At 35.5% G+C, this 25,357-nt stretch overlaps 1 protein-coding gene across 1 annotated transcript in view; it reads right to left on the bottom strand.

Moving 5' to 3' along the window:
* The window catches only part of LOC131668393 (titin), a 96,297-nt gene that overhangs the window by 57,564 nt on the left and 13,376 nt on the right, over positions 1-25,357 (bottom strand). The window contains exons 20-42 of the mRNA XM_058942509.1: positions 25,130-25,302; positions 24,907-25,046; positions 24,297-24,813; positions 24,067-24,210; positions 23,730-23,984; positions 20,952-23,653; positions 19,857-20,859; positions 19,351-19,752; positions 18,748-19,267; positions 18,491-18,662; positions 18,221-18,407; positions 16,699-17,032; positions 15,908-16,622; positions 15,481-15,822; positions 15,235-15,391; positions 14,989-15,155; positions 13,972-14,101; positions 8,109-9,024; positions 5,420-7,964; positions 5,162-5,359; positions 3,071-5,038; positions 800-2,740; positions 163-535 (exon numbers count right to left, since the gene is read on the bottom strand). Of these exons, the coding sequence (XP_058798492.1) occupies positions 163-535; positions 800-2,740; positions 3,071-5,038; positions 5,162-5,359; positions 5,420-7,964; positions 8,109-9,024; positions 13,972-14,101; positions 14,989-15,155; positions 15,235-15,391; positions 15,481-15,822; positions 15,908-16,622; positions 16,699-17,032; positions 18,221-18,407; positions 18,491-18,662; positions 18,748-19,267; positions 19,351-19,752; positions 19,857-20,859; positions 20,952-23,653; positions 23,730-23,984; positions 24,067-24,210; positions 24,297-24,813; positions 24,907-25,046; positions 25,130-25,302 (16,001 nt within the window). The remainder of the gene's footprint in view (positions 1-162; positions 536-799; positions 2,741-3,070; positions 5,039-5,161; positions 5,360-5,419; positions 7,965-8,108; positions 9,025-13,971; positions 14,102-14,988; positions 15,156-15,234; positions 15,392-15,480; positions 15,823-15,907; positions 16,623-16,698; positions 17,033-18,220; positions 18,408-18,490; positions 18,663-18,747; positions 19,268-19,350; positions 19,753-19,856; positions 20,860-20,951; positions 23,654-23,729; positions 23,985-24,066; positions 24,211-24,296; positions 24,814-24,906; positions 25,047-25,129; positions 25,303-25,357) is intronic.

The following is a 25,357-nucleotide window of genomic DNA, read 5'->3' on the forward strand; positions in this document are numbered from 1 at the left end:
ATGTTTAATTCAATGTTTACTTCAACTTGTTAGTTGAAAATAAGAATATGAATCACTACTACTTTTAATAAACTAGTTATGATTTATTATATCACTAATTTAATTCAATATTTCAATAATTAAGACATAAAACATGATTGAAAATAAATCAAGTTTTCTTACCAAATATGACCAAATTAACAGTTGAAGTCGCTACACCTGCTGAATTTGACGCTCTACACGTATACATAGCAACGTCTTCTTCTCTGACGTTTGATATTTCTAATGTAGCCGTTGTTTCGATTTCGATCATTGTATATTTTTCATTGGCATGAAGTTCTTGTTCGTTTTTGTACCATGTTATTTTAGGATTAGGATGTCCCAAAACGGAACATGTGAATTTAGCTGACTTATTTGGTTGACTAATAACCGGCTGTAACTTTTGTATGAAACGGGGGGCTACAGTTTTTTGTTTATCTAATATGGTGATATCAATTTCGGTATGCAATTTTGGTTTACGCTTCTTTTTAACATCCTTAACTTCTTCCTCTCTCTTCTCTTTGTAAGTCGATTCCGCAATCTCAACATACTCATCTTTAATGATATCTTCATATGGCATAACTGTCACTTTATCTTCAAAATCAACAACCTTTTTCGGTTTCAGTAATTTGGGAGACGGTTTATCATCTACAAATTCATCGATAGTATCTACCTGAACAGCAGTACTTTGATCTTCTCCAAAAGCTAATATTTCGAAAGTCTTGTCATGTGGCTTTTCATCTTTAGGTTTTGACTTTTTCTTGCTACGTTGCCATATAACAGTTTCCTCCTCGACTTGCTGCTCTTCGACCACTTTCTTAGTTTCTTTGGCATCAAGAATTTCTTTGTCCTCGATCGGGAGAATCGCCTCGGATTTCTCTAACTTTTCTACCTTTTGTTCAAGGCTCTTCGGTTGTTTCTTCCCTCGTAACCAAGGAACTTTTGATTCTTCTGAATCGTCAATCTTGGGCTTTTCTTCCTCAATAATTAACTCAGCAGTGCTCTTATTATATGGTTTGTCGTCTGGTTTTTCAATTTTAGGTTTCGTCTTCCTTTTACCACGATTCCACATAACAGTTTCCTCCTCGATCTGCTGCTCTTCAATGACTTTTTCGGTTCCTTTGACATCTACAACTTGTTTATCCTCAGTCTGGAACGTCACCTCAGTAATATCTTTCTTTATTGGTTTCAGCGCAATCTGCTGCGTTTCCACAATTTCCTCGGTGCGCTTAGTCACGGGTTTCAACTCAACTTTTTCGGTTTCTTTAAGATCCTCTGATTTTGTTTTCTGAACAGGCTTTAGTGTAACTGTTTCCTGCTTGGGTTTTTCTTCCTTCTGTTCAGGTTTCTTAGGTTTTCTTAAGGTTCGCATCCATGGCAGCGTAGATTCTTCTGGTTTTTCCTCGTCTATCTTTTCTTCAACGACTTGAGGAGATACTAATTTCTTTTCTTCAATCGGTATTTCTGCTACACTCTTATCGTGTGGTTTCTCACTCTTAGGTTTCATCATCTTTTTACCACGCTGCCACATGATAGTTTCCTCCTCGATCTGCTGCTCTTCGACAACTTTCTCAGTGTCTTTGACATCTACAACTTGTTTATCCTCAGTCTGGAACGTCACCTCAGTACTATCTTTCTTTATTGGTTTCAGCGCAATCTGCTGCGTTTCCACAATTTCCTCGGTGCGCTTAGTCACGGGTTTCAACTCAACTTTTTCGGTTTCTTTAAGATCCTCTGATTTTGTTTTCTGAACAGGCTTTAGTGTAACTGTTTCCTGCTTGGGTTTTTCTTCCTTCTGTTCAGGTTTCTTAGGTTTTCTTAAGGTTCGCATCCATGGCAGCGTAGATTCTTCTGGTTTTTCCTCGTCTATCTTTTCTTCAACGACTTGAGGAGATACTAATTTCTTTTCTTCAATCGGTATTTCTGCTACACTCTTATCGTGTGGTTTCTCACTCTTAGGTTTCATCATCTTTTTACCACGCTGCCACATGATAGTTTCCTCCTCGACCTGCTGCTCTTCGACAACTTTCTCAGTTTCTTTGGCATCAAGAACTTGTTTGTCCTCGATCGGGAGAATCGCCTCGGATTTCTCTAACTTTTCTACCTTTTGTTCAGGCTTCTTTGGTTGTTTCTTTTCTCGTAACCAAGGAATTTTCGATTCTTCTATTTCGTCCACCTTCGGCTTTTCTTCTTTAATAATTAACTCAGCAGTGGTCTTATTATATGGTTTGTGGTCTGGTTTTTCAATTTTGGGTTTCGTTTTCTTTTTACCACGCTGCCACATAACCGTTTCCTCCTCGATCTGCTGCTTTTCAATGACTTTTTCGGTTTCTCTGACATCTAGAATTTGTTTATCCTCAGTCTGGAGCGTCACCTCAGTAATGTCTTTCTTTATTGGTTTCAGGGCAATTTGCTGCGTTTTCACAACTTCCTCAGAACGCTTAGTCACGGGCTTCAACTCAACTTTCTTGGTTTCTTTAAGATCCTCTGATTTTGTTTTCTGAACCGGCTTTAGTGTAATTGTTTCCTGCTTGGGTTTTTCTTCCTTCTGTTCAGGTTTCTTAGGTTTTCTTAAATTTCGCATCCATGGCACCGTAGATTCTTCTGGCTTTTCGTCCTCTATCTTTTCTTCAACGACTTGCGAAGATACCAGTTTCTCTTCTTCAATCGGTAATTCTGCTATACTCTTATCATCTGGTTTTTCACTCTTAGGTTTTGTTTTCTTTTTACCACGCTGCCACATAACAGTTTCTTCCTCGATCTGCTGCTCTTTGATAACTTTTTCAGTTTCTTTGACAATGAGAACTTGTTTATCCTCAGTCTGGAGCGTCACCTCGGTCATGTCTTTCTTTAAAGGTTTCATCATAATTTGCTGCTTTTCCACAATTTCCTCAGTAGGCTTAGTAATGGGTTTTAACTCAACTCTCTCGGTTTCTTTAAGATCCTCTGATTTTGTTTTCTGAACCGGCTTTAGTGTAACTGCTTCCGGCTTTGGCTTATCTTCTTTCTGTTTAGGCTTCTTAGGTTTTCTTAAATTTCGTATCCATGGCACCGTAGATTCTTCTGGCTTTTCCTCCTCTAGCTTTTCTTCAACGACTTGAGAAGATACCAGTTTCTCTTCTTCAATCGGTAATTCTGCTATACTCTTATCATGTGGTTTTTCACTCTTAGGTGTTGTTTTCTTTTTACCACGCTGCCATATAACAGTTTCTTCCTCGATCTGCTGCTCTTTAATAACCTTTTCAGTATTTTCGATATCAAGAACTTGTTTGTCCTCAGTCTCGTGTATCACCTCGGTTTGATCTAATTTTTCTACCTTTTGTTCGGGCTTCTTCAGTTGTTTCTTCCCTCGTAACCATGGAATTTTCGATTCTTCTAATTCGTCCACCGTCGGCTTTTCTTCTTCAATAATTAGCTCTGCAGTGCTCTTATCATATGGCTTTTCTTCTGGTTTTGCAGCTTTAGGTTTAGTTTTCTTTTTACCACGCTGCCACATAACAGTTTCCTCTTCGATCTGCTGCTCTTCGATAACTTTCTCAGTTTCTTTGACATCTAGAATTTGTTTATCCTCAGTCTGGAGCGTCACCTCGGTAATGTCTTTCTTTATTGGTTTCAGGGCAATTTGCTGCGTTTTCACAACTTCCTCAGAACGCTTAGTCACGGGTTTCAACTCAACTTTCTTGGTTTCTTTAAGATCCTCTGATTTTGTTTTCTGAACCGGCTTTAGTGTAATTGTTTCCTGCTTGGGTTTTTCTTCCTTCTGTTCAGGTTTCTTAGGTTTTCTTAAATTTCGCATCCATGGCACCGTAGATTCTTCTGGCTTTTCGTCCTCTATCTTTTCTTCAACGACTTGCGAAGATACCAGTTTCTCTTCTTCAATCGGTAATTCTGCTATACTCTTATCATCTGGTTTTTCACTCTTAGGTTTTGTTTTCTTTTTACCACGCTGCCACATAACAGTTTCTTCCTCGATCTGCTGCTCTTTGATAACTTTTTCAGTATTTTCGATATCAAGAACTTGTTTGTCCTCAGTCTCATGTATCACCTCGGTTTGATCTAATTTTTCTACCTTTTGTTCGGGCTTCTTCGGTTGTTTCTTCCCTCGTAACCATGGAATTTTCGATTCTTCTAATTCGTCCACCGTCGGCTTTTCTTCTTCAATAATTAGCTCTGCAGTGCTCTTATCATATGGCTTTTCTTCTGGTTTGGCAACTTTAGGTTTAGTTTTCTTTTTACCACGCTGCCACATAACAGTTTCCTCTTCGATCTGCTGCTCTTCGATAACTTTCTCAGTTTCTTTGACATCTAGAATTTGTTTATCCTCAGTCTGGAGCGTCACCTCGGTAATGTCTTTCTTTATTGGTTTCAGGGCAATTTGCTGCGTTTTCACAACTTCCTCAGAACGCTTAGTCACGGGTTTCAACTCAACTTTCTTGGTTTCTTTAAGATCCTCTGATTTTGTTCTCTGAACCGGCTTTAGTGTAATTGTTTCCAGCTTGGGTTTTTCTTCCTTCTGTTCAGGTTTCTTAGGTTTTCTTAAATTTCGCATCCATGGCACCGTAGATTCTTCTGGCTTTTCCTCCTCTATCTTTTCTTCAACGGCTTGCGAAGATACCAGTTTCTCTTCTTCAATCGGTAATTCTGCTATACTCTTATCATCTGGTTTTTCACTCTTAGGTTTTGTTTTCTTTTTACCACGCTGCCACATAACAGTTTCTTCCTCGATCTGCTGCTCTTTGATAACTTTTTCAGTATTTTCGATATCAAGAACTTGTTTGTCCTCAGTCTCATGTATCACCTCGGTTTGATCTAATTTTTCTACCTTTTGTTCGGGCTTCTTCGGTTGTTTCTTCCCTCGTAACCATGGAATTTTCGATTCTTCTAATTCGTCCACCGTCGGCTTTTCTTCTTCAATAATTAGCTCTGCAGTGCTCTTATCATATGGCTTTTCTTCTGGTTTTGCAACTTTAGGTTTAGTTTTCTTTTTACCACGCTGCCACATAACAGTTTCCTCTTCGATCTGCTGCTCTTCGGTAACTTTCTCAGTTTCTTTGACATCTAGAATTTGTTTATCCTCAGTCTGGAGCGTCACCTCAGTAATGTCTTTCTTTATTGGTTTCAGGGCAATTTGCTGCGTTTTCACAACTTCCTCAGAACGCTTAGTCACGGGTTTCAACTCAACTTTCTCAGTTTCTTTAAGATCCTCTGATTTTGTTTTCTGAACCGGCTTTAGTGTAATTGTTTCCTGCTTGGGTTTTTCTTCTTTCTGTTCAGGCTTCTTAGGTTTTCTTAAATTTCGCATCCATGGTACCGTAGATTCTTCTGGTTTTTCTTCCTCTAGCTTTTCTTCAACGACTTGAGAAGATACCAATTTCTCTTCTTCAATTGGTAATTTTGCTACACTCTTATCGCGTGGTTCTTCACTCTTAGGTTTCGTTTTCTTTTTACCACGCTGCCACATAACAGTTTCTTCCTCGATCTGCTGCTCTTTGATAACTTTTTCAGTATTTTTGATATCAAGAATTTGTTTGTCTTCAGTCTCGAATATCATCTCAGTTTCATCTAATTTTTCTACCTTTTGTTCGGGCTTCGGTTGTTTCTTCCCTCGTAACCAAGGAATTTTCGATTCTTCTATTTCGTCTACCTTCGGCTTTTCTTCCTCAATAATAAACTCTGCAGTGCTCTTATCATATGGCTTTTCTTCTGGTTTTTCAACTTTAGGTTTCGTTTTCTTTTTACCACGCTGCCACATAACAGTTTCCTCCTCGATCTGCTGCTTTTCAATGACTTTTTCGGTTTCTTTGATGTCTAGAATGCGTTTATCCTCAGTCTGGAGCGTTACCTCAGTAATATCTTTCTTTATTGGTTTCAGCGCAATCTGCGGCTTTTCCACAATTTCCTCGGTGCGCTTAGTCACGGGTTTCAACTCAACTTTTTCGGTTTCTTTAAGATCCTCTGATTTTGTTTTCTGAACCGGCTTTAGTGTAATTGTTTCCTGCTTGGGTTTTTCTTCCTTCTGTTCAGGTTTCTTAGGTTTCCTTAAGGTTCGCATCCATGGCAGCGTAGATTCTTCTGGCTTTTCGTCCTCTATCTTTTCTTCAACGACTTGCGAAGATACCAGTTTCTCTTCTTCAATCGGTAATTCTGCTATACTCTTATCATCTGGTTTTTCACTCTTAGGTTTTGTTTTCTTTTTACCACGCTGCCACATAACAGTTTCTTCCTCGATCTGCTGCTCTTTGATAACTTTTTCAGTATTTTCGATATCAAGAACTTGTTTGTCCTCAGTCTCATGTATCACCTCGGTTTGATCTAATTTTTCTACCTTTTGTTCGGGCTTCTTCGGTTGTTTCTTCCCTCGTAACCATGGAATTTTCGATTCTTCTAATTCGTCCACCGTCGGCTTTTCTTCTTCAATAATTAGCTCTGCAGTGCTCTTATCATATGGCTTTTCTTCTGGTTTTGCAACTTTAGGTTTAGTTTTCTTTTTACCACGCTGCCACATAACAGTTTCCTCTTCGATCTGCTGCTCTTCGGTAACTTTCTCAGTTTCTTTGACATCTAGAATTTGTTTATCCTCAGTCTGGAGCGTCACCTCAGTAATGTCTTTCTTTATTGGTTTCAGGGCAATTTGCTGCGTTTTCACAACTTCCTCAGAACGCTTAGTCACGGGTTTCAACTCAACTTTCTCAGTTTCTTTAAGATCCTCTGATTTTGTTTTCTGAACCGGCTTTAGTGTAATTGTTTCCTGCTTGGGTTTTTCTTCTTTCTGTTCAGGCTTCTTAGGTTTTCTTAAATTTCGCATCCATGGTACCGTAGATTCTTCTGGTTTTTCTTCCTCTAGCTTTTCTTCAACGACTTGAGAAGATACCAATTTCTCTTCTTCAATTGGTAATTTTGCTACACTCTTATCGCGTGGTTCTTCACTCTTAGGTTTCGTTTTCTTTTTACCACGCTGCCACATAACAGTTTCTTCCTCGATCTGCTGCTCTTTGATAACTTTTTCAGTATTTTTGATATCAAGAATTTGTTTGTCTTCAGTCTCGAATATCATCTCAGTTTCATCTAATTTTTCTACCTTTTGTTCGGGCTTCGGTTGTTTCTTCCCTCGTAACCAAGGAATTTTCGATTCTTCTATTTCGTCTACCTTCGGCTTTTCTTCCTCAATAATAAACTCTGCAGTGCTCTTATCATATGGCTTTTCTTCTGGTTTTTCAACTTTAGGTTTCGTTTTCTTTTTACCACGCTGCCACATAACAGTTTCCTCCTCGATCTGCTGCTTTTCAATGACTTTTTCGGTTTCTTTGATGTCTAGAATGCGTTTATCCTCAGTCTGGAGCGTTACCTCAGTAATATCTTTCTTTATTGGTTTCAGCGCAATCTGCGGCTTTTCCACAATTTCCTCGGTGCGCTTAGTCACGGGTTTCAACTCAACTTTTTCGGTTTCTTTAAGATCCTCTGATTTTGTTTTCTGAACCGGCTTTAGTGTAATTGTTTCCTGCTTGGGTTTTTCTTCCTTCTGTTCAGGTTTCTTAGGTTTCCTTAAGGTTCGCATCCATGGCAGCGTAGATTCTTCTGGTTTTTCCTCCTCTATCTTTTCTTCAACGACTTGGGGAGATACTAATTTATCCTCGTCAACCAGCAATTTCGTCGTGCGCTTTGTTTTTGTATCCATATCTTTAGTTTGTGGTTTCGTTTTATCGTGTGGAATTTGTTTTTCTTCTTTTTCATGTACAACGGTTCTATTCATAATTCTGGTATCCTCTTCTTCATGAGTAATTGTTTTATTATCTGTCTCTTTTGTTAAAAGCTCTTCTTTAGGAATTTTATCTGCAACCTTCTTTAGTATAGGTACTTCTAATTTTTCTTTAATATATTCTTTTTTGGTTATTGGAGCTTTTTTCAAGGTTATATTTTCCTCAGTCCAAGGTTTAACTTCAGAATCTCTTCTGATCAAAAGTTGATTTTTTTCTCGTACATCTTCATCAATACTTAAAATTTGAGAATCTTCCTCTTGTACATAAACACCGATTTTTTGTAAAGTTGTTTTTTTATTATCCTTCTTATCTGTCGCAGTTGGTTTCAATTGCACTTTTTCTTGCTTCCAGGGCCTAACCTTTTTTGTTTGCTGTACGTTTTTATCAATACTTAACAGTTGTGAATCATTTTCTTCTGTGTAAAGCTCATATCTTTCTGATTCTACCTGTTCTAAAATTGTAGCATCTTCTGTAACATGACGAAGTTCAACCGGCTGAAGCTTTGGTTTCTTATAATCTTTTTTCTCGGGTTGCGCTGGTTTTAAACTAACTTCTTCTAGTTTTTCCTTTTGAACCAGTTTTTTTTCTGGTTTCATATGTTTCAAAGTAATTATTTCATCTCTCCATGACTTCTCTTCTTCAGATTTAGTTATATCAAGACATATACTATCTTCCTCATCCTCATCAGAATGAACGGTTATACTTTTTTGAGCCATGAGTCTTTTCAATATCACCTCATCTCTAGTTATTTGTTTAGGAATGGGTTTGAGTTCAACGTACTGAATACTTTCTCTTCGAATTCCTCGCTTTTGAATTTTAGCTGGTCGTAGTTCAACTTCCTCTAATTTTTCTTTTGTAATTTCTTTTGGTATCTGAGGAGCTTTCTTTAAAACTACTTCTTCTTCGATCCAAGGTTTAACTGTATCAGTAATAGGTAGCCTATGCTGTAGGCTATCTAAAGATGATTCTCGAGGAGATTCTTTAATTTTTCGCCATGGTGTTGTGTGTAATGGCCGAGGTCGATGTTTGACTCGACCTTTGCGCCACGGTAACATTTCATCTCCTGGTTGCATTGGAGTTCCTATTGCTAGCCCTTCTTCATCATACTCGATAATATTTTTCGTCAATTCCTTGAGGGTTGTGTCATCTACAATAGATCCAAATTTGGGTTGATCAAATTTGTTTGGTTTCAGATCATCGGTAGCATCTGTTTCTGGTACAGTTGATTTATATGATACTCCTTTTCGTCCTGCAAATAATTTAGTTACATAATATATTTATATCGAAATATTACAATAAATTATATCCATACATGTCTATTTTTTGTGAACATTTATATTTTTCAATTTTTACTTCTGTATATTATTAATAATAATATAATTAATTAAAAATAATTTGATTGTTCTTTTTTGAACCCACAAATCTTGTTTATTTTGCTAATGTTTACAATACAACCCGAATAGACTTATCATTAACGCGGACTCGATGAAACCAAATAAATTTTATTGTGAAAATATTTATTACGAATTTTACAGAAAGTATGACTTAGTATTATTATAATAGAATTCATTTTTATATTAAATCTAGATCCACTTAAATTATGTAGTTAATGGTGATCTATTATGTATTAATGTTTAGTGAATTCAATGAGAAATACAAATATTTCATATTTTTATAATGCCTTCAAACTAGTTAACTTAAACCTATGAACTTTTTTTGTTAGTTTTACATCTATGTTATCATGCACATTGAAGAAATTTAGTATATAGTGATAAAAATTTTGCAATTTGAATATTTCATTTTGGAGTTCAAATAGTTATGAATGCAGTCAATTTTGATAATCGCAAAGATCAATTATTTCATTTTTATACCACAGTAAGTTTTGGTTCCGTATTTAAATAGTACTCTATTAAGCACTTCTATAAAGTTTGATAAATGTAATGTATTTTGTGTTGTGATATTTTTATCTTGGCAGTTTTTACTTTCGTAGTATAAATACACAAGTATTTCCATTTTATAATTAGAATACTGTTTTCAAAGAAGGAAATGGCATTTTTTCTTTGTTTCAGTGAAAAGTACAAAATAAATCTAAAAATCGAAATATTATTTTTATCCATAGTTTAAGAAGGTAAAACTTCACTAATATCTCTAAAAACTTCATATGCATATATAAAATATTTTATATGCAAAACTTAAAATTTTGAAATACCATATTTTATTAGTTATTTGAATGTGATTAATAAATAAAAGAACAAATTGCACGATATTTTCGTTATCAATATTTTTATGTTCATTAATGTACAGTAACATCTAAAATGAGACTATTTTTTAATTTTTAATTTAACCTTTTTTTATGAAAAGCCAAATTAACCGTATAAAATTCCAGTGAGTATTTCGGTGTATTGATGTATTTTCTGGCCTTGAAATTTAATTAAAATTAGATACAATTATTCATTTTTGTAATTATCCCATCGTATTATTAGAAAGAAATCAACTAATAAAAAAGTATTTGTATATTTTGCATTTATCTTATAGCTTTACAATTTTTAATTCTGAATTTTATAAACACAATCTATTATTTCAATCAAAAGAACCCTAGTGCAGTATATTCATTCTTAAAATAGATCTGAATTGTAGCAGAGCAAAAAGCATACGAAATTAAACTTTAAATTTGAAATGGCGTAGCGCGCTTTTGGTGGGGGATCTCACGCCCCAACATCGTCACACTGGCAGTACGAGTAAACTCTGTTCGAATCGAGGTTCTTGTTCGTAGTCACTTACTGGAGCACAAGAAGCTGTGGCGGGAACTTCGCGAGTTCTAATATTTGTGTGTGTTTCTAAATTCTTACGAACAGTGATGATAAATAAAAATTATGTGTTTAGTGCAGTGATTTCTATCAGTGGAGTGTACAATTAAAAAATATTGTGTGTGAACAGCATTAATCACTAAATTCATATTTTAACATAGACATCGGCCGCCTTCAATACAACACATTTTGTAAACGTGGATATTTTCAAAATTCTCAATACTTTTCAAATCAATAAAAATAGTTTTTGACACCATAACTTAAATATGCTATTTTTTTTTCATTTTTTATTATTAACCTGTACATTTTTTTCCAAACACTTACACAGTGCTATTGAAGTGCGAATTTTTTTTCCAAACGCTTACGTAGTACTATTGAAGTGCGGCCGCTATTGAACAGATTACGAATGAAAACGAGCATGAAAAAACTATGACGAAGGTGGTGCAAATTCGATAAAATTTTTTTCATTTGTTTCTCATGTAGATTTTAAGTTGATATGACGAAGTGTAATATGTTGAACAAGTGATTGTTAGTGTGTCCTTATAAATTACATTTTTTTTGCATTATCTCGATTCTAATTTATCATCTAATTTACATATTTCTTATTATCTATTCACAGTAGCTAATTTTATTTGCAGTCAAGTGAAATTTGTGTTAATAATTGACATTAGAAAGCTAGTGATAATTGTACTGAAGATCTTTATTGAATAAATATGTATTTACATTGAGGAACGTTTTGATGAGATCTAGTCGTTCGTGAACTTGAATTTACAGCATGATATATTACAATTAATCAAAATGTTTATTTAATTTTTAAGTTTTGAATGTAACGATCCTTCGTTACGTTATGCTAAAATAATTACCTCGCATGTATTCTGTAAAAATGTTTTAACAATAAATCAATGATGAAAAATAAATGATTTTCATAAATTATGCATTTCGAACTAATTTTCTTGTTCAACTGCAAAGCTGGCGTTCCCAGAATCTCGAACTTTCCGCACAAGCCTGCAGCGGCTCTCAGATGACCAGAAATACGCGGCATTTCAGAAGTGCGCTGACTCTTGTAGTAACGATATTTCAGGAGGCCTGAATCATCGGCTGGTTGTTGCGGCTGAAATAGCATTTGCAGGTCCCCGACACTTTCTCTCTTTCGGAGGCACGTCCGCGATATCTGGAAATTCAGCGACGACTACCACCACCAATATTCGATGAATCATCAATGTTTTTTTTTTCATTAGACTCATCGGCTGCGAAATTTTCAGATGATACAGTCTGGTGGTTAAGATTTTCAAGGTTGATTTTTTACTAGACACCAATCGTGCCGTGTGGACAAAATTCAGTCTCAAGAGATGGTATCGCACGCTGAATGCCTCTTTGACGTTTATTTCGGTGTTTTACACTCCATCTTATTCACGCTTACTATATTTTACAGATTCATGGGATTTATTAAGAGCAGCGATGCAAGTCAGATTTACAATCATTTTCAGGCATTTTTAAATGCATAATCTGAAAAATTGCACGAATATGTTTGTTTAATAGCATTAGCGTGCGTTTAATTTCTGGCTCGAACGCACAATCCGTAACGAAATAATGATTCTTGACTATTTCTTGCATGTATTATAAATATTAAGCGCAGACGTGAATAAATTACCATCTGTTCACGCTTAGTGACGCAAATGTATTTCTAAAACAATTCACACGCAAGCACGCGAATACGTTGGCACGTATTCACATGCCCTTGAGGATAAATAATTTTACGGATTTAAATCAAATTCTCATCAACGCGTGTAATTTGGAAGAAGACTGTGAGAGATATTGATCTTGAGAAGATGGAAAATGAGAGAAAAAATAATTAACTTAAACACGAAGTCAATGCCATCCGGTCAAGTGCGCAATGGAAAAGAACTGCCTACGACTGATGAGGTTAAAAGAAACAAACGAGTGAGCGCGGAAAAGTTGAGAAGTTTACAAAGAGGAAAAAGTCCGGTCCCTTTCTTCCTCGTTTTCCTATTTCCGAGGGTCTCTGCCTCTCTCGCGCCAAATATAGCCGGGTAATGTAATACACGTCACGTGGCGCAGAAATAGCTTATGAAGCTCTTTCTCGAGCTTTTGATGCACACGGCACGCGCGAGAGTTTTACTCGCGGGAAATAGCTCGAATCGCATGCTGCAAAACCGTGGAGGCTGCGCGATATCCATCTCTCTTTTCTTCGCTTGTTTTTCTTTGGGCGCGCGAGCGCTCGCCTGATTAATTAACGATCATGCTTGCGGTAATTTTCAAGTCGCAGCTACCGATCTTGTTGTTCATAATTACGACGTTATTCACGCGCTGGCGAGAATAATAGCTATATTTTAAGAGCTTCGTTAAAAATAATGTTTTCCATTTATTTTTTGCATTTCGACAGACTTGCGTTTATTCTTTAACGTTTCACACGGCTGTTGAAATTTTAAAATAGTGTGTGCGTGCCTACGAAATACCAAACAATCGTTTTACCATTATTTTTGCTACACGATAAATACTTTGCTAACGAGTTTCAAAGAGTTAGTTTTCAAATGTAATTTGATGATTTGTCCCGTTGTTAATCAAAAGGTTGACTATTAATGAATAATAATTTTTTACTTTTTTTAACTGATATTTGCATGTACGGTTTTTCATAAGACAAGAAATTATTAGATTTTGTACAGCTTTTATTAGTTTCTTCATTGTACAATAAATAATTTATTAGTAAATATTAGAAGTATTTTGTATAATATTCAAAGTCTCCATCAAGTCATATAGCGGCGTTTATACAATTATATGCACTGTAGCGAAGAAAAATATTTTCACAGAGAATTTCACAGGAAATAACACCAATGTTTCTTAAATCTATATACTCATACAAAGGATAATTTCTTTAGTATTAACAGTAAGGTTTCTCGAGAACCTTGTGAGATGAAGGTCTGATAAAGGATTTTTATAAAAATACACTCTTTTATTATTTGTTACGAAGACAAAACGCATTTTGTTAATATCGCTTATTTTTTTCCTAAATGTTTGTGTGTTTTTGTTTGTTTTTGTTTTGTCAGCACCACCTTCGTCGTATGATATAATAATTTTTTGCCTATGAGCTAAATCACTTGTTTTGTTAGTAGAAAAAGAACTACCCGACTTGTAAAAGTTGAATCAAATTCAACAATGGCAAACATGTGTTAAAAGACAAGCAGCGCGAAAAGATAAAGTTTTGGCAGTGCGACATGATAAAAAATTTTGAAAAATAAACAAAACCGCGCTTATCCCCTTAAGGTTAGATTAATCAATTCAATTATTTTGAAATTTCGACGTATTGTAAAAAGGGATAAACATTCACTTTGAACTCGTATAACAACTTAAGATTTGAATTTAATCCTTACTTTTAACGATGAGCTTTGCCGATGATTCGACAGTTCCTGCTGATGTTGTGGCACGGCAGGTAAATGTACCAGTATCCTCTTCATATGTTGTTGCAATCAACAGAACTGCATTGTTACCTTCGTGAATCATCTGTAACCCAATATAAAATAGAAAATAGATTAAATAAAATAAAATGATTATAAATTTATCCTGGTATTGAAATAGTATTTTTAGTAAATGTGAATTCAGCTGAATTATGTATTTATATATATTAATATAAACTATGAATAAATATATAATGAAAATTCAAAAATATTTCATAAACATCAAAATTTGGCACGTATATGTAATGTAGGTTCCAAATAATGTTCATATTGTGTTGTACTTGAAATTCGAAAACCTTTATGAATATTTTTAACTCGAACATATTTTTGTGCCAACGAATGTTGTCCAAATCGTTTATGTATATTTGTTCAAGTTACGTATTGAATGTATAAAAATCACTTTTCAATATTCAATATCTACTTCATTTAATAAATTGTTTTTCATCAATTTAATAAAAATCAGTTTTATAACTAACTTTTGGTTTATTAAATTTTCAACTCCTTAGTCGCAGTAATCATTTTTCATTTTTATATTATTTTAGAAACTCAGTAAATCGTAACGTTATCTAATAGTGTATCGGATAAGATCAAGTCTGATCGTTGTACGTAATATAGTCTAAAATAATTTGATTTTCGAGCCAAGATTGCCGAAACAACAATGATCCTATACTATAAATTACAAAGAAAATAGCAATAAACTATCCGTAATAATAATGTCTTTAAAATGCTGTCTTAAGAAATGTATGAGGCTAAAGAATATAAAATATGTGAAACCGTTTTATTTTCACCACATACTTGACACCAATAGCCTACTTTTGAGCATTGAAATATTTATGAAGAATAATTGTTTTTCATTATTGAACGACAATATTTTATATTCTATATTTAAATTTTTCAATTTAGTAAAAGGAGTATTAGACTCAATTCTATTACCTGAAAATCGGGTGATTCAGGAATAAGAGCACCTTCGCGATACCACTTGATTGTTGGTTTCGGTTTGGCAGGCGAAACTTGAGTCTTAAATTGGGCTGGCTGTCCTTCCAGAACTATTTGATCCTTAAGAGGAGTCAATTTTGGTAAAATGTCCGCTGCTTCAGGAGCTGAAATTTGTGGATATGATTTTAAATTATGTCTCATGTTCTTTTAATATTCCAATAACAATATTTCAGTTTTCTTTACCAAGCACTTTTAGGTTGGCAGATGTCACGGCTTCACCAGCAGAGTTTTTGGCAATACATTTGTACAAGCCTTCATCTTCTGGAAATGCTTCTGAAATTCTTAACGTGCAAAGATCTACTTCTTTTTGCATTTGGAAGTACTTTGATGGTTTGATAACCTTCAAGAAATGAAAAATTATGAATGATATACACTAACAAATATCTGTACTATAATATTTCAAACAAAATGGAAATACAAAATCTTTACCTTGTCTCCTTTCATCCATTGAATTTGCGGAATAGGTTTAGCACTAATTCTACATGAGAATGCAACTGATGTTCCCTCTTTGATGGTTTGATCTTTCAAAGGTTGCAAAATAGTGGGAGCTTTCTCTACATCAGACGGCGATGGTTTTGCCGTTTTACCTGCTGGAGATTGCGGTTGGCGTATAACACATTCTGCTTCACACCGAGCTTCTCCTGCACTATTGATGGCAACGCATTCATACTTCCCAGTGTCTTCCGTGACACTCTCAAGAATCAAAAGCGTATAGGTGTTATCTTCTTCCAAAGTCTTGTAACGAATGTCAGGCATGATTTTCTTGCCATTCTATAAATTTTAATGGAAAACATCAATTGAATAAAATATATTACGTTTTTAAAATAGATTTAAAAGTCCTTATTTAAAAATATACCTTTAACCAGTAAACATCTATAGGCTTAGTACCGGTAACTTTAGCATCAAATCTAGCTAGTTGACCACTTGTAATGGTAGTACTTTGAATGGTATTTATGAAGCTTGGAGGTACAACTCCACCACGTCCTGGTTGTCTTCGCCTTTCTTCAACAACAAGGTTTGCACTACATTTAGCTTTTCCTCCTCTATTCTCCGCAATTACGGAGAATACTCCGGAATCTTCCATGAATACTTGACGAATAACCAAGATAGACTTTGTACTGAAGGTATAAATTTGAAGATCGGCAGAGTTCGTTAGTGGAAAATCTTCACGGTACCATTTGATGGTTGGTAGAGGATCGCCATCAAATTCAACTTCAAATTTGGCCTGTTCTTGCTCGAAAGCTCGACATGGCTGAATCTTTTTCGTAAACATCGGTGGCTTTGATGGCTTCACTTGACCTTGAACAACGCGTTCTTGTGTCTTTGCTTTGTGTTCGACTTCAGTGGTTTCAGTTGCGGTAATTTTTCTTGTGATTTCCACATCACCTTTGGTTTCCTTTTGCATTTGCTTTTGTTTCGCTATGTGAACTTCACGACCATGCACACTTGATTCAGATGGTTCAGGTTGATACTTGGGCCCTTTATGTTTTTGAGAATCAATATCTACTTGTGTTGTGAATTTTTTACCAGGTTTCGGTGGTGGTTGGGCAGATTCTTGCGGCTGTGCCTCCCTGAAAAATAAATATTCAATAAGTTATTAAATAATTACACATATTTCAGTTTGCTTATGCTAATATGAAAACTTACAAAGTTTCTTGGTACTTTTGGGCCATCCCTTTAGCTATAGAGTTGCTAACTACTTTTTCTCCTGGAATTGCAAATTGATGAGATTGTTCTCTTAATCTCGATTCTTTCAATAATTGATCTTCTTCGAGACTTGTAAGCTTGCTATAGTAATCTTCACCCTTCTTCGATTTCACAGTTTTTTGCCATTCAGTATCTGGTTCTTTAATAAATTTGGGACCAAGGTGTTCACTGATTATGGGAGTTGTATGAGATTGATGTCTCTCATCGAATACACGTGTCAATTCAGTTTCTTCTCTTTCTGCTTGATATTGTGCAAGCTCAGCGTCATACCATGCTGAAGGAGATTTAGAAAGTTAATTTCAAGTATTTTCTTATATCATAATAACATCGAATACAATAATAATCCAATCTTAACTTATCCAATAACACATGCGAAAGATATAATTAAAAATATATTCAAAAAACAACAAATAATAATACACGAAGGAAAAATTTTACCGTCTTATAGTACTTATTATTAATTTTTCTGAATATTATTACAATTTAGGATATAAATAAAACACATACATAAAAATAAATACATCCATAATGCACAAAAGGAAATATGTATCTTAAATTCAATATTTTAAATTAGTGATGATATTCGAGTTAATAGGAATTGAAGTGGGAACCAGTGAACATGGTTAGTTTACGAGGTATATAGCAATTGGAAAATTGCTGTTTTCAAAACTGTATAAGTATTGTTTTGTCATTGTATCGGAGTCGTTTTACGAAAAGTTTTCTGATCTGTGACGAATATTAAACATTTATAAGAGTAGGGGTTTCTCGTTAGATTATAAAACATCTTCCAGGTAAAAACCAAGTGTATAGGGTTTCGAACATTCATAATATTTTTATCATTGTTTATATAACAGTGTCAATATATAAAAAGGTTTTAGAGAATGAAAAATTTATAAAAAGTATAAGTGTTGAGAGAATTGAAGGTCATTGACGAAAAATGTGCAAAACATGGGCTTTTACACGTTCAAAAAAACCATACCTGATTTTCTTCATTGCTTGAATATCCGTTTACCAACGGAAATTTTATCAGTCGATAGTGCGTTCGTCTTCAGTCAAACTCACAATGAACGACGAAGTTCTTTCTCCGAATCACTTTTTGATGCTGTCAGGCTCCATGGACAGGAATAAGGAACGGGAAAATCGGGGTTTTAGGAAATGTGTATCACGACAAATTTTGTGCGAAATTTTAATGTGCGTAGTGCCAATATATTATATGTCGGCTCGTTTGTATTGATTACACAATTTTGTGAATTTTTACTTATAAAAGTTATCTCTGATAAAATATGTTTCATGGTCTTAAAAACGGTACCATTATTATTATATCTCAAAAAACTATTCGAAAATGTTATACTTCTTGAAAATATTATTGATACAGTAAAATAACTTTTTTGAAAGTTGCAAAAACTATTGCATGGTATCGTTTTTGAAGTTGTATTTTCCTTGAAGATATAATTAAACTTACGTCTTGGGGACGATTTCAAAACTCCACGGTAGTCACCACTGCGTTGTTTAACAGTAAGCGTCGTTTCTGTTCGCGCCTCTCCAACAGAACTTCTTGCAATCACCTCAACCTTTCCATTATCATATTGTCTTGTTTTCGGAATGTCAAGATGGTACATGCCGTCATATGTCAGTTTGTAACGTGATCCCTGAATAAAATGTAATTGTTATTAGAATATTTAGTTTTTTATGAAAATCATATAGTATTTACATTATTATTTGAAATACTTACACCTACGACAGTGTGCCCATTGATAAGCCACATTACACGAGGTCTAGGATAACCAGTAACACGGCAACAGAATCGAGAGTTATCTCCTTCTTCGACGGTAACAGGTTCTGGTTTGCTAACGAAAACCGGTGGTGACTTGACTTTTTCAACTTCAGTTTCTTCCTCAGGAACACTGTAAAGTGAACATAAAATGTATTTAATTTTTGCATAAATTGCTCTTTTAAAATATCACATATCACCAATTTTTTTATACATACATTTGCCAAGCAGCTTCCATTTCACGAATCTTCTCGATACTTTTCATTCCTTTTGGTAATTGTGATTCATAAATAATTCCTGGCTTTCCTGCGGTTCTTATTGTAGCTCTGGTTTCATCACTGCCGTAAAGATTGGTAGCTCTACAAAGATATTCACCACTATCTTCAGGATACACCCAACCAAAGTTCATTGCTACATATCCAAAGTCATAGATAGGTGTAAATCTGTTCTTGTGAGGAAGTGGTTTTCCATTCAAGAACCATTCCACTTTCATATTTGGATCGCCGACAGGTGCCAACTGACATTCGAATTTAGTACTGTTCATTTCAACGAGCTCAGTTTGGTCTTTAATTTGAGTAACAAATCTTGGTGGTTGTTTCTTATCTGCGTCGTATAAGTCATCCTCAGTAAGATGTATTTCTGAAGTATATTTTTTGATAGTAGCCTCCATTTGCATTAAAGCTTCTGATTTCTTCATTCCCTTTGGTACTTGGTTTTGCAGTATAATGCTTGGTAATTCTAAAATAAATGAAATTTTTAATTAAAATATAGTAGAAATATCATTTCAAAAGCGTTTAGCACAGCATGACGCTTAAACTTACGTTTGCATGAAACCGACGCTTTAGTCGTATCTTCTCCATAATCATTGATGGCTTTACAAATATATTCTCCAGAGTCTTCTGGATACACATAGAGAATATCCATCGAAACGAAGCCCATGTCATAAGTAGTTCTGTATCTGTGTCCTGCAGGAATTAATTTTCCATTTCTGTACCACTCAATGCGTAGTTTGGGGTCATCTTTGGGTTCAACTTGGCACTCAAATCTCACATTTTCATTTTCTTCAACGGTAGCGGACTTAATTTGTGTTACAAATCTTGGTGGTTGATGTGGAGCTTCAGGTGCTGGTGCAGGCTCTGGCATATGACCTCGTTCAAGCTCTTTCAGTTTTTCTCCACTCATACCGGACGGAAGTTGTGAATCAAAGTCAATAGATTTTTTAGCTGAAGAAAATAATTATATTTTTAATAACTGTTAAGTAACGTACAATCGATCTAAATAATCTTTATTATATTAAAAATTGTATAAAATATCAAGATATACTCACATGTACAAGTAATCGTTGCTTTAGTAGTAGCAGATCCCCATTTATTTGTCGCTCTGCAAACATATTCACCGCTATCTCTTGCATAAGTGTAAGATAGATCTAACGAAATAAATCCAAAATCGTTGATCTGATGTACTCTAGATCCAGTAGCGAAAGGTCTTCCGTTATGGAACCAGTCAATTCTCATAGACGAATCATTGACAGGTTCGACACGGCAATCGAAATGACTAGCTTCTCCTTCATTAACTTGAATATCTTTTAATTCCACAACAAATCTTGGAGGATTTGGCTTTTCTTCTTCAGACAAAATTTCTTCCCGCTTGTATAGAGCTTCTTCCAATTTTTGGATGCTTTCAGTTCCTGTTTTGAAGTTACTTGGAAGCTGAGGTTCAAGAATAATTCCCTGTCTACCTCTAACTTGTAATTGACAGGATACCGTTGCTTCGCCGTGTTTGTTTACAGCTTTGCAAGTGTACAAACCGGAATCTCGTTGGTAGCAATTAGCAACCTCGAGAATGACAAAACCAAAGTCATAGATTGTTTTGACTCTTGATCCTGCTAAGAGAGGTTTACCGTTATGGAACCATTCAACCCTCATACTAGAATCATTGACAGGCAGTAATCTACATTCGAAATGAGCCAAAGAGTTTTCAGAAAGAGTCAAGTCTGAGGGAGTCGTGATAAATTCTGGTGGTCTTCCAGTATCATCATCAGGAATCGATTGACCGGGTTCAGCACCAAGACCTTCGAGCTCAGCTATCTTGTCGATTGTACCTTCCATTCCTTTAGGCAGCTGTGATTCTAAGATAATACTACGTTTACCACTACATTTCATCGAGCATGTTGTTACTGCTTCGCCGTATTCATTTATTGCACGGCAACTATATTCTCCAGAATCCTCTGGATAAATTGGTGAAATTTCGAGAATCACGAAACCAAAATCGCAGAACGTTCGGAATCGGGTGCCAGTTCTCAGTGGTTTTCCATTCCAGAACCATTCGACCTAAAATATTAATATTTAATCAGATGATATTCTATATATTTATAAATGTATGAATATAACAAATTTTATAAAAATAGAAATATAGTACATACCTTTAACTTTGGATCGTCTGTGGGCGTTAATCGAGCTTCAAAGTGTGCACTTTCACCTTCGCGAAGTCCATCTAAATTGTTCAAGGGTACAGTGAATACGGGTGCTTTTCCTTTAGTCTCTGTTACTTGCTCATCGCGTGTTTTTACCATGGAATCTTCTAGGGTTTGTATTTTTTCTAAACCTCCTTCCATACCTTTTGGTAATTGCGATTCAAGAATCAGATTTGCCTTTGATATACAGCGTAGCGTTGCCTTCGTAGAATCTTCACCGTATTTGTTTATTGCTCTACATTCATATTCTCCAGAATTTTCTTCATAACAATAGAGTATATCAAGAATTACAATGCCAAAGTCATGGAATGTTCGGTATCGATGACCATGAGGTAATTTCTTTCCATTATAGTACCATTCAACTTTTAAATCAGGATCTGTTACCGGTGTTAATCTGGCTTCAAAGTGAGCAGACTGTCCTTCGACTAATTTAGCAACGTCCTTGATTTGTGTGATAAATTTGGGTGGTTCAGCTACTGGAGCTGGTGTTATAGCTTGTTGATCACCAGTATATGCTTCAAGCTCTCTGATTCTTGCTAATGAATCTGGTTGTAGTGTATCAAGATATACGCCACTTCTGCCGAAACATTTTAGAGTAGCTTTCGTATAGTCTTCACCATATTTATTGCTTGCTTTACATACGTATTCACCCGTGTCATGCGACATAACTCCAGCAATGTCCATCACAACAAATCCAAAGTCTGATACCATCTTGTAACGTGACGAGTGACGCAATGGTTGACCATTATGGAACCATTCTACCTTCATATTAGGATCTCCGACTGGTACAAGAGTACATTCAAAGTGAGCTGATTGGCCATCCTTAAGACCTTCCAATGACTGAATTTGAGTGGTGAATCTTGGCTTTTGACCTTTAGATTTATCAACGCATTCTAAGTTTAGGCTGATTTCAGCTTTTCCCCATTTATTTGTAGCTCTGCAAGTATATGTTCCGGAATCTTCAATCTTCGTTCCATGCACTTCACAAACAACTGTTCCAAAAGCGTATACAGTACGAATACGATGACTGGCTTCAATAGATTTCTCATTGAAGAACCATTCAACGACCATAGTTTGATCTCCAGTAGGAATCAGTGTACCTTCAAAGTGAGCCAGTTCTCCCTCTCCTACATTAGAAAGATCTTCGGACTTTGATGTAAATGTAGGTGCTTGACCACCATCAGCTTCGGTAGGAGCTCCCGGTTGTTTTCTGAGTGACTCTTCCAAATCTTGAATAGCTTCAAGTCCTTCTTTTCCTTTAGGATGCTGAGATCGTTCAATAATATTTTCTTTCGTCGAACAATAAACAGTTGATGAAGTAAATGCTTCACCAGCCTTATTATATGCTTTGCATGTGTAAATACCGGAGTCTCTGTCATAGACGTCAGTTAAATCTAAAGTGACAAAACCAAAGTCGCAAGTAGTCTTAAATCTTGATCCCTGTTGTAATACTTTTCCATTGAAATACCATTCGACCTTCAGATTAGGATCATCTTTTGGTTCCACTTGACCTTCTAAATGTAATGGTTCACTCTCACCAAGTTTGAATTCCGGTTGAAGAGGCACGGTCCAAATAGGTATCGGATATTCTTTTTCAGGTCCATCTTCAGGTCTCTTGGACTTTGATAAGTAAGCCTCATCAACTTCCTTGACCTTTTCCAAGCCAGCTTCACCTTGTGGATGTTGAGTTTGTAAATAAATGTTTTGTTTGCTTGTGCATTTTAGTGTACCAGATGTCTGAGCTGAACCCTTAGAGTTGGTAGCTACTACGGTAATAATACCAGAATCTTCTTCATAAGCATGATTCAAATCAAGGGCAACATAACCAAAATCATACGTGGATTTATATCTAGCACCGAAAGGTAGTGGTTTTCCATTGAGGAACCATTCAATCTTCATTGTTGGATCTTTTGATGGTTCAACATTACATTCAAAGTGAACGTTATCACCTTCAATGCATTCAACATTATTAAGATGGCTTATAAAAACTGGTTCTTCATATGTTGGTTCAGGTTGATCTCTTGTAAATACTTGAGGCTGTTCCAGATCACTGATTTTCTGAAGAGCGTCTGGATGCAATGTGTCACCAAGTAACCAATGCCTATCAGCAATCTTGAGACTGCTTGTTGATACTGCTTCACCAAGTAAATTAGTTGCTTTGCAGGTATAAATAGCTGAATCATCTGGACGAAGACCATTAATTGATAATGACACTAAACCAAAGTCGAAAGTACTCCTCAGTCGAGTTCCAGTTTGAAGAGCTACGCCGTTCTTAAACCATTCAACACGTAAATTCGGATCTGCGCGTGGCTCTACTTGAGCTTCAAGGTAAACGTGTTGTCCTTCTACTAATTGATCATAGCTCTTCAAATGAGTTGTAAATACTGGTGCTTGTTGTGGTGTAGTGTCAATAAACATTTCTGGAACCTTGTTCATTTCTGCTTCTTTCAGTTGAATTTTTTGCCATGCATCTGGTTGAAGAACATCACCAGCAATTGCTGATCGAGCCTTAACTTTGAGGGAAATCGACGATACAGCTTCTCCAGCTCTATTGATAGCCTTGCAGGTGTAAACACCTGAGTCTTCAGGAATAACCTTCATTATATCAAGAGTAACGAATCCAAAGTCATGATTAACATGAAACCGTGAACCTAATATACACAACATTTAATTTCAGATGAAAAATATGAATAACAAGTTAATTTATTAGCATAACGTTTGACTTACCAATTTGAAGTTCGACTCCATTGACGTACCACTCAAACTTCAAACTTGCATCACCTACTGGAACTACGCGACATTCGTAGCGAGCCAATTGACCTTCCCACAATTCCGTTGGTCCAGTTAATAGTTGAGTGAAGATTGGTTTATCAAAGACCTTTTCAGGTTCTTCAGCACGAGTTGGAGCTTTGTCAGCTTCCAAGCGAGCAATCTTGCGTTGAGCTTCAGGATGTTGTGTGTCTAGTTGAATATTAGCTTTAGCTATGGGATGGAATCAAAATAGTTTTAAATAGTTTTTTTTTTATAACTAATAATTTAATAATTTATGTCATGTTTGACTTACATAAAACTTTCATTCCAGCAGTTGTTACAGCTTCACCAAGTGGATTTGTAGCACGACACATATAAATACCCTCATCTTCTTCGCGCACGTGAGCAATGTCAAGGGACACATATCCGAAATCGTGAACTTTGGTAATTCGAGAACCTTTAAAAAATATATTAATTATGATTTTAAACTTAATGAGTTAAAAACAAATTTACAAAAATTGAAATTCTTATAAGAAAACGTACTTGTTTCAATTGGTTTTTCATTTCTAAACCATTCAACTTTCAATGATGCATCTCCAACAGGAATCAGTCTACATTCGAAGTGAGCAGTTTCACCCTCAGGAATTGCATCGATATTTTGCAATGGTTGAGTAAAGACCGGTCTCTGTTTTGTTGTTGGTTCAGGAACTTCTGGGCGCTTCCAAGGTTGCTGAGACTCAAGCTCACGAATTTTATCCAATCCTTCTGGACGTTGAGAATCCAAAATAATGCTGTCTTTTGGTATCACGTTGAGTTCGATAGAAGAAACGCACTGGCCAAGAGCATTGATAGCACGTACTGAATATTGACCTGCATCTTCTGGCACCGCATGGCTGATATCAAGTGCAACATAACCAAAATCAAATGTAACATGGAATCTAGATGCAGATGGCAGTGGCTTGCCATTGTGAAAGAATTCAACTCGCAAATTGGCGTCATGAAGAGGTTCAATTTGACATTCGAAGTGAGCTGTTTGACCTTCATATATTTCTTTCGTTCCCTAAAATTTAAACGAGAAGACTCATTATTAAATATTTATTTTATTAGTAAATAAGAATAATATTACATTTTTTAAGTTTGAGAAATTACTTACTCTTAATTCAGTAACAAATCTCGGTGGAAATACAGGAGGTTCTTCAATTTCTAATCTTGCTGGTCGACCTTGAGCTTCTAATTCTCTTATCTTTTCGAGTCCATCAGGATGTTGTGTATCTAATATAAGACTACGATGAGCTATAAATATGAATAATGGAAGATTAGTTTTTATTTCCATGGGTACTGTAAAAATATTTATTGTTGGCTCGTAAACTACATACATCCAACTTTAATGGTACATGTGTTAACAGCTTCACCGGCAAGATTCGTAGCCTTGCACATATAAGTACCAGAATCTTCAGCATAACTGTATAATATGTCGAGAGCAACATAACCGAAGTCATGGGTTGTTCGGTAGCGGTGTCCAGTTTTGACAGGTTTTCCATTGACAAACCTAAAATAAATTTATGTTTTTAAATTGTATATTTTCTCTGAATTATAATTCAACC

The sequence above is a fragment of the Phymastichus coffea genome, unplaced genomic scaffold (genome assembly GCF_024137745.1).
Source record: "Phymastichus coffea isolate CEN01 unplaced genomic scaffold, Cenicafe_Pcof_1.1 PCOF00077, whole genome shotgun sequence".
Taxonomy (NCBI): Eukaryota; Metazoa; Arthropoda; class Insecta; order Hymenoptera; family Eulophidae; genus Phymastichus; species Phymastichus coffea.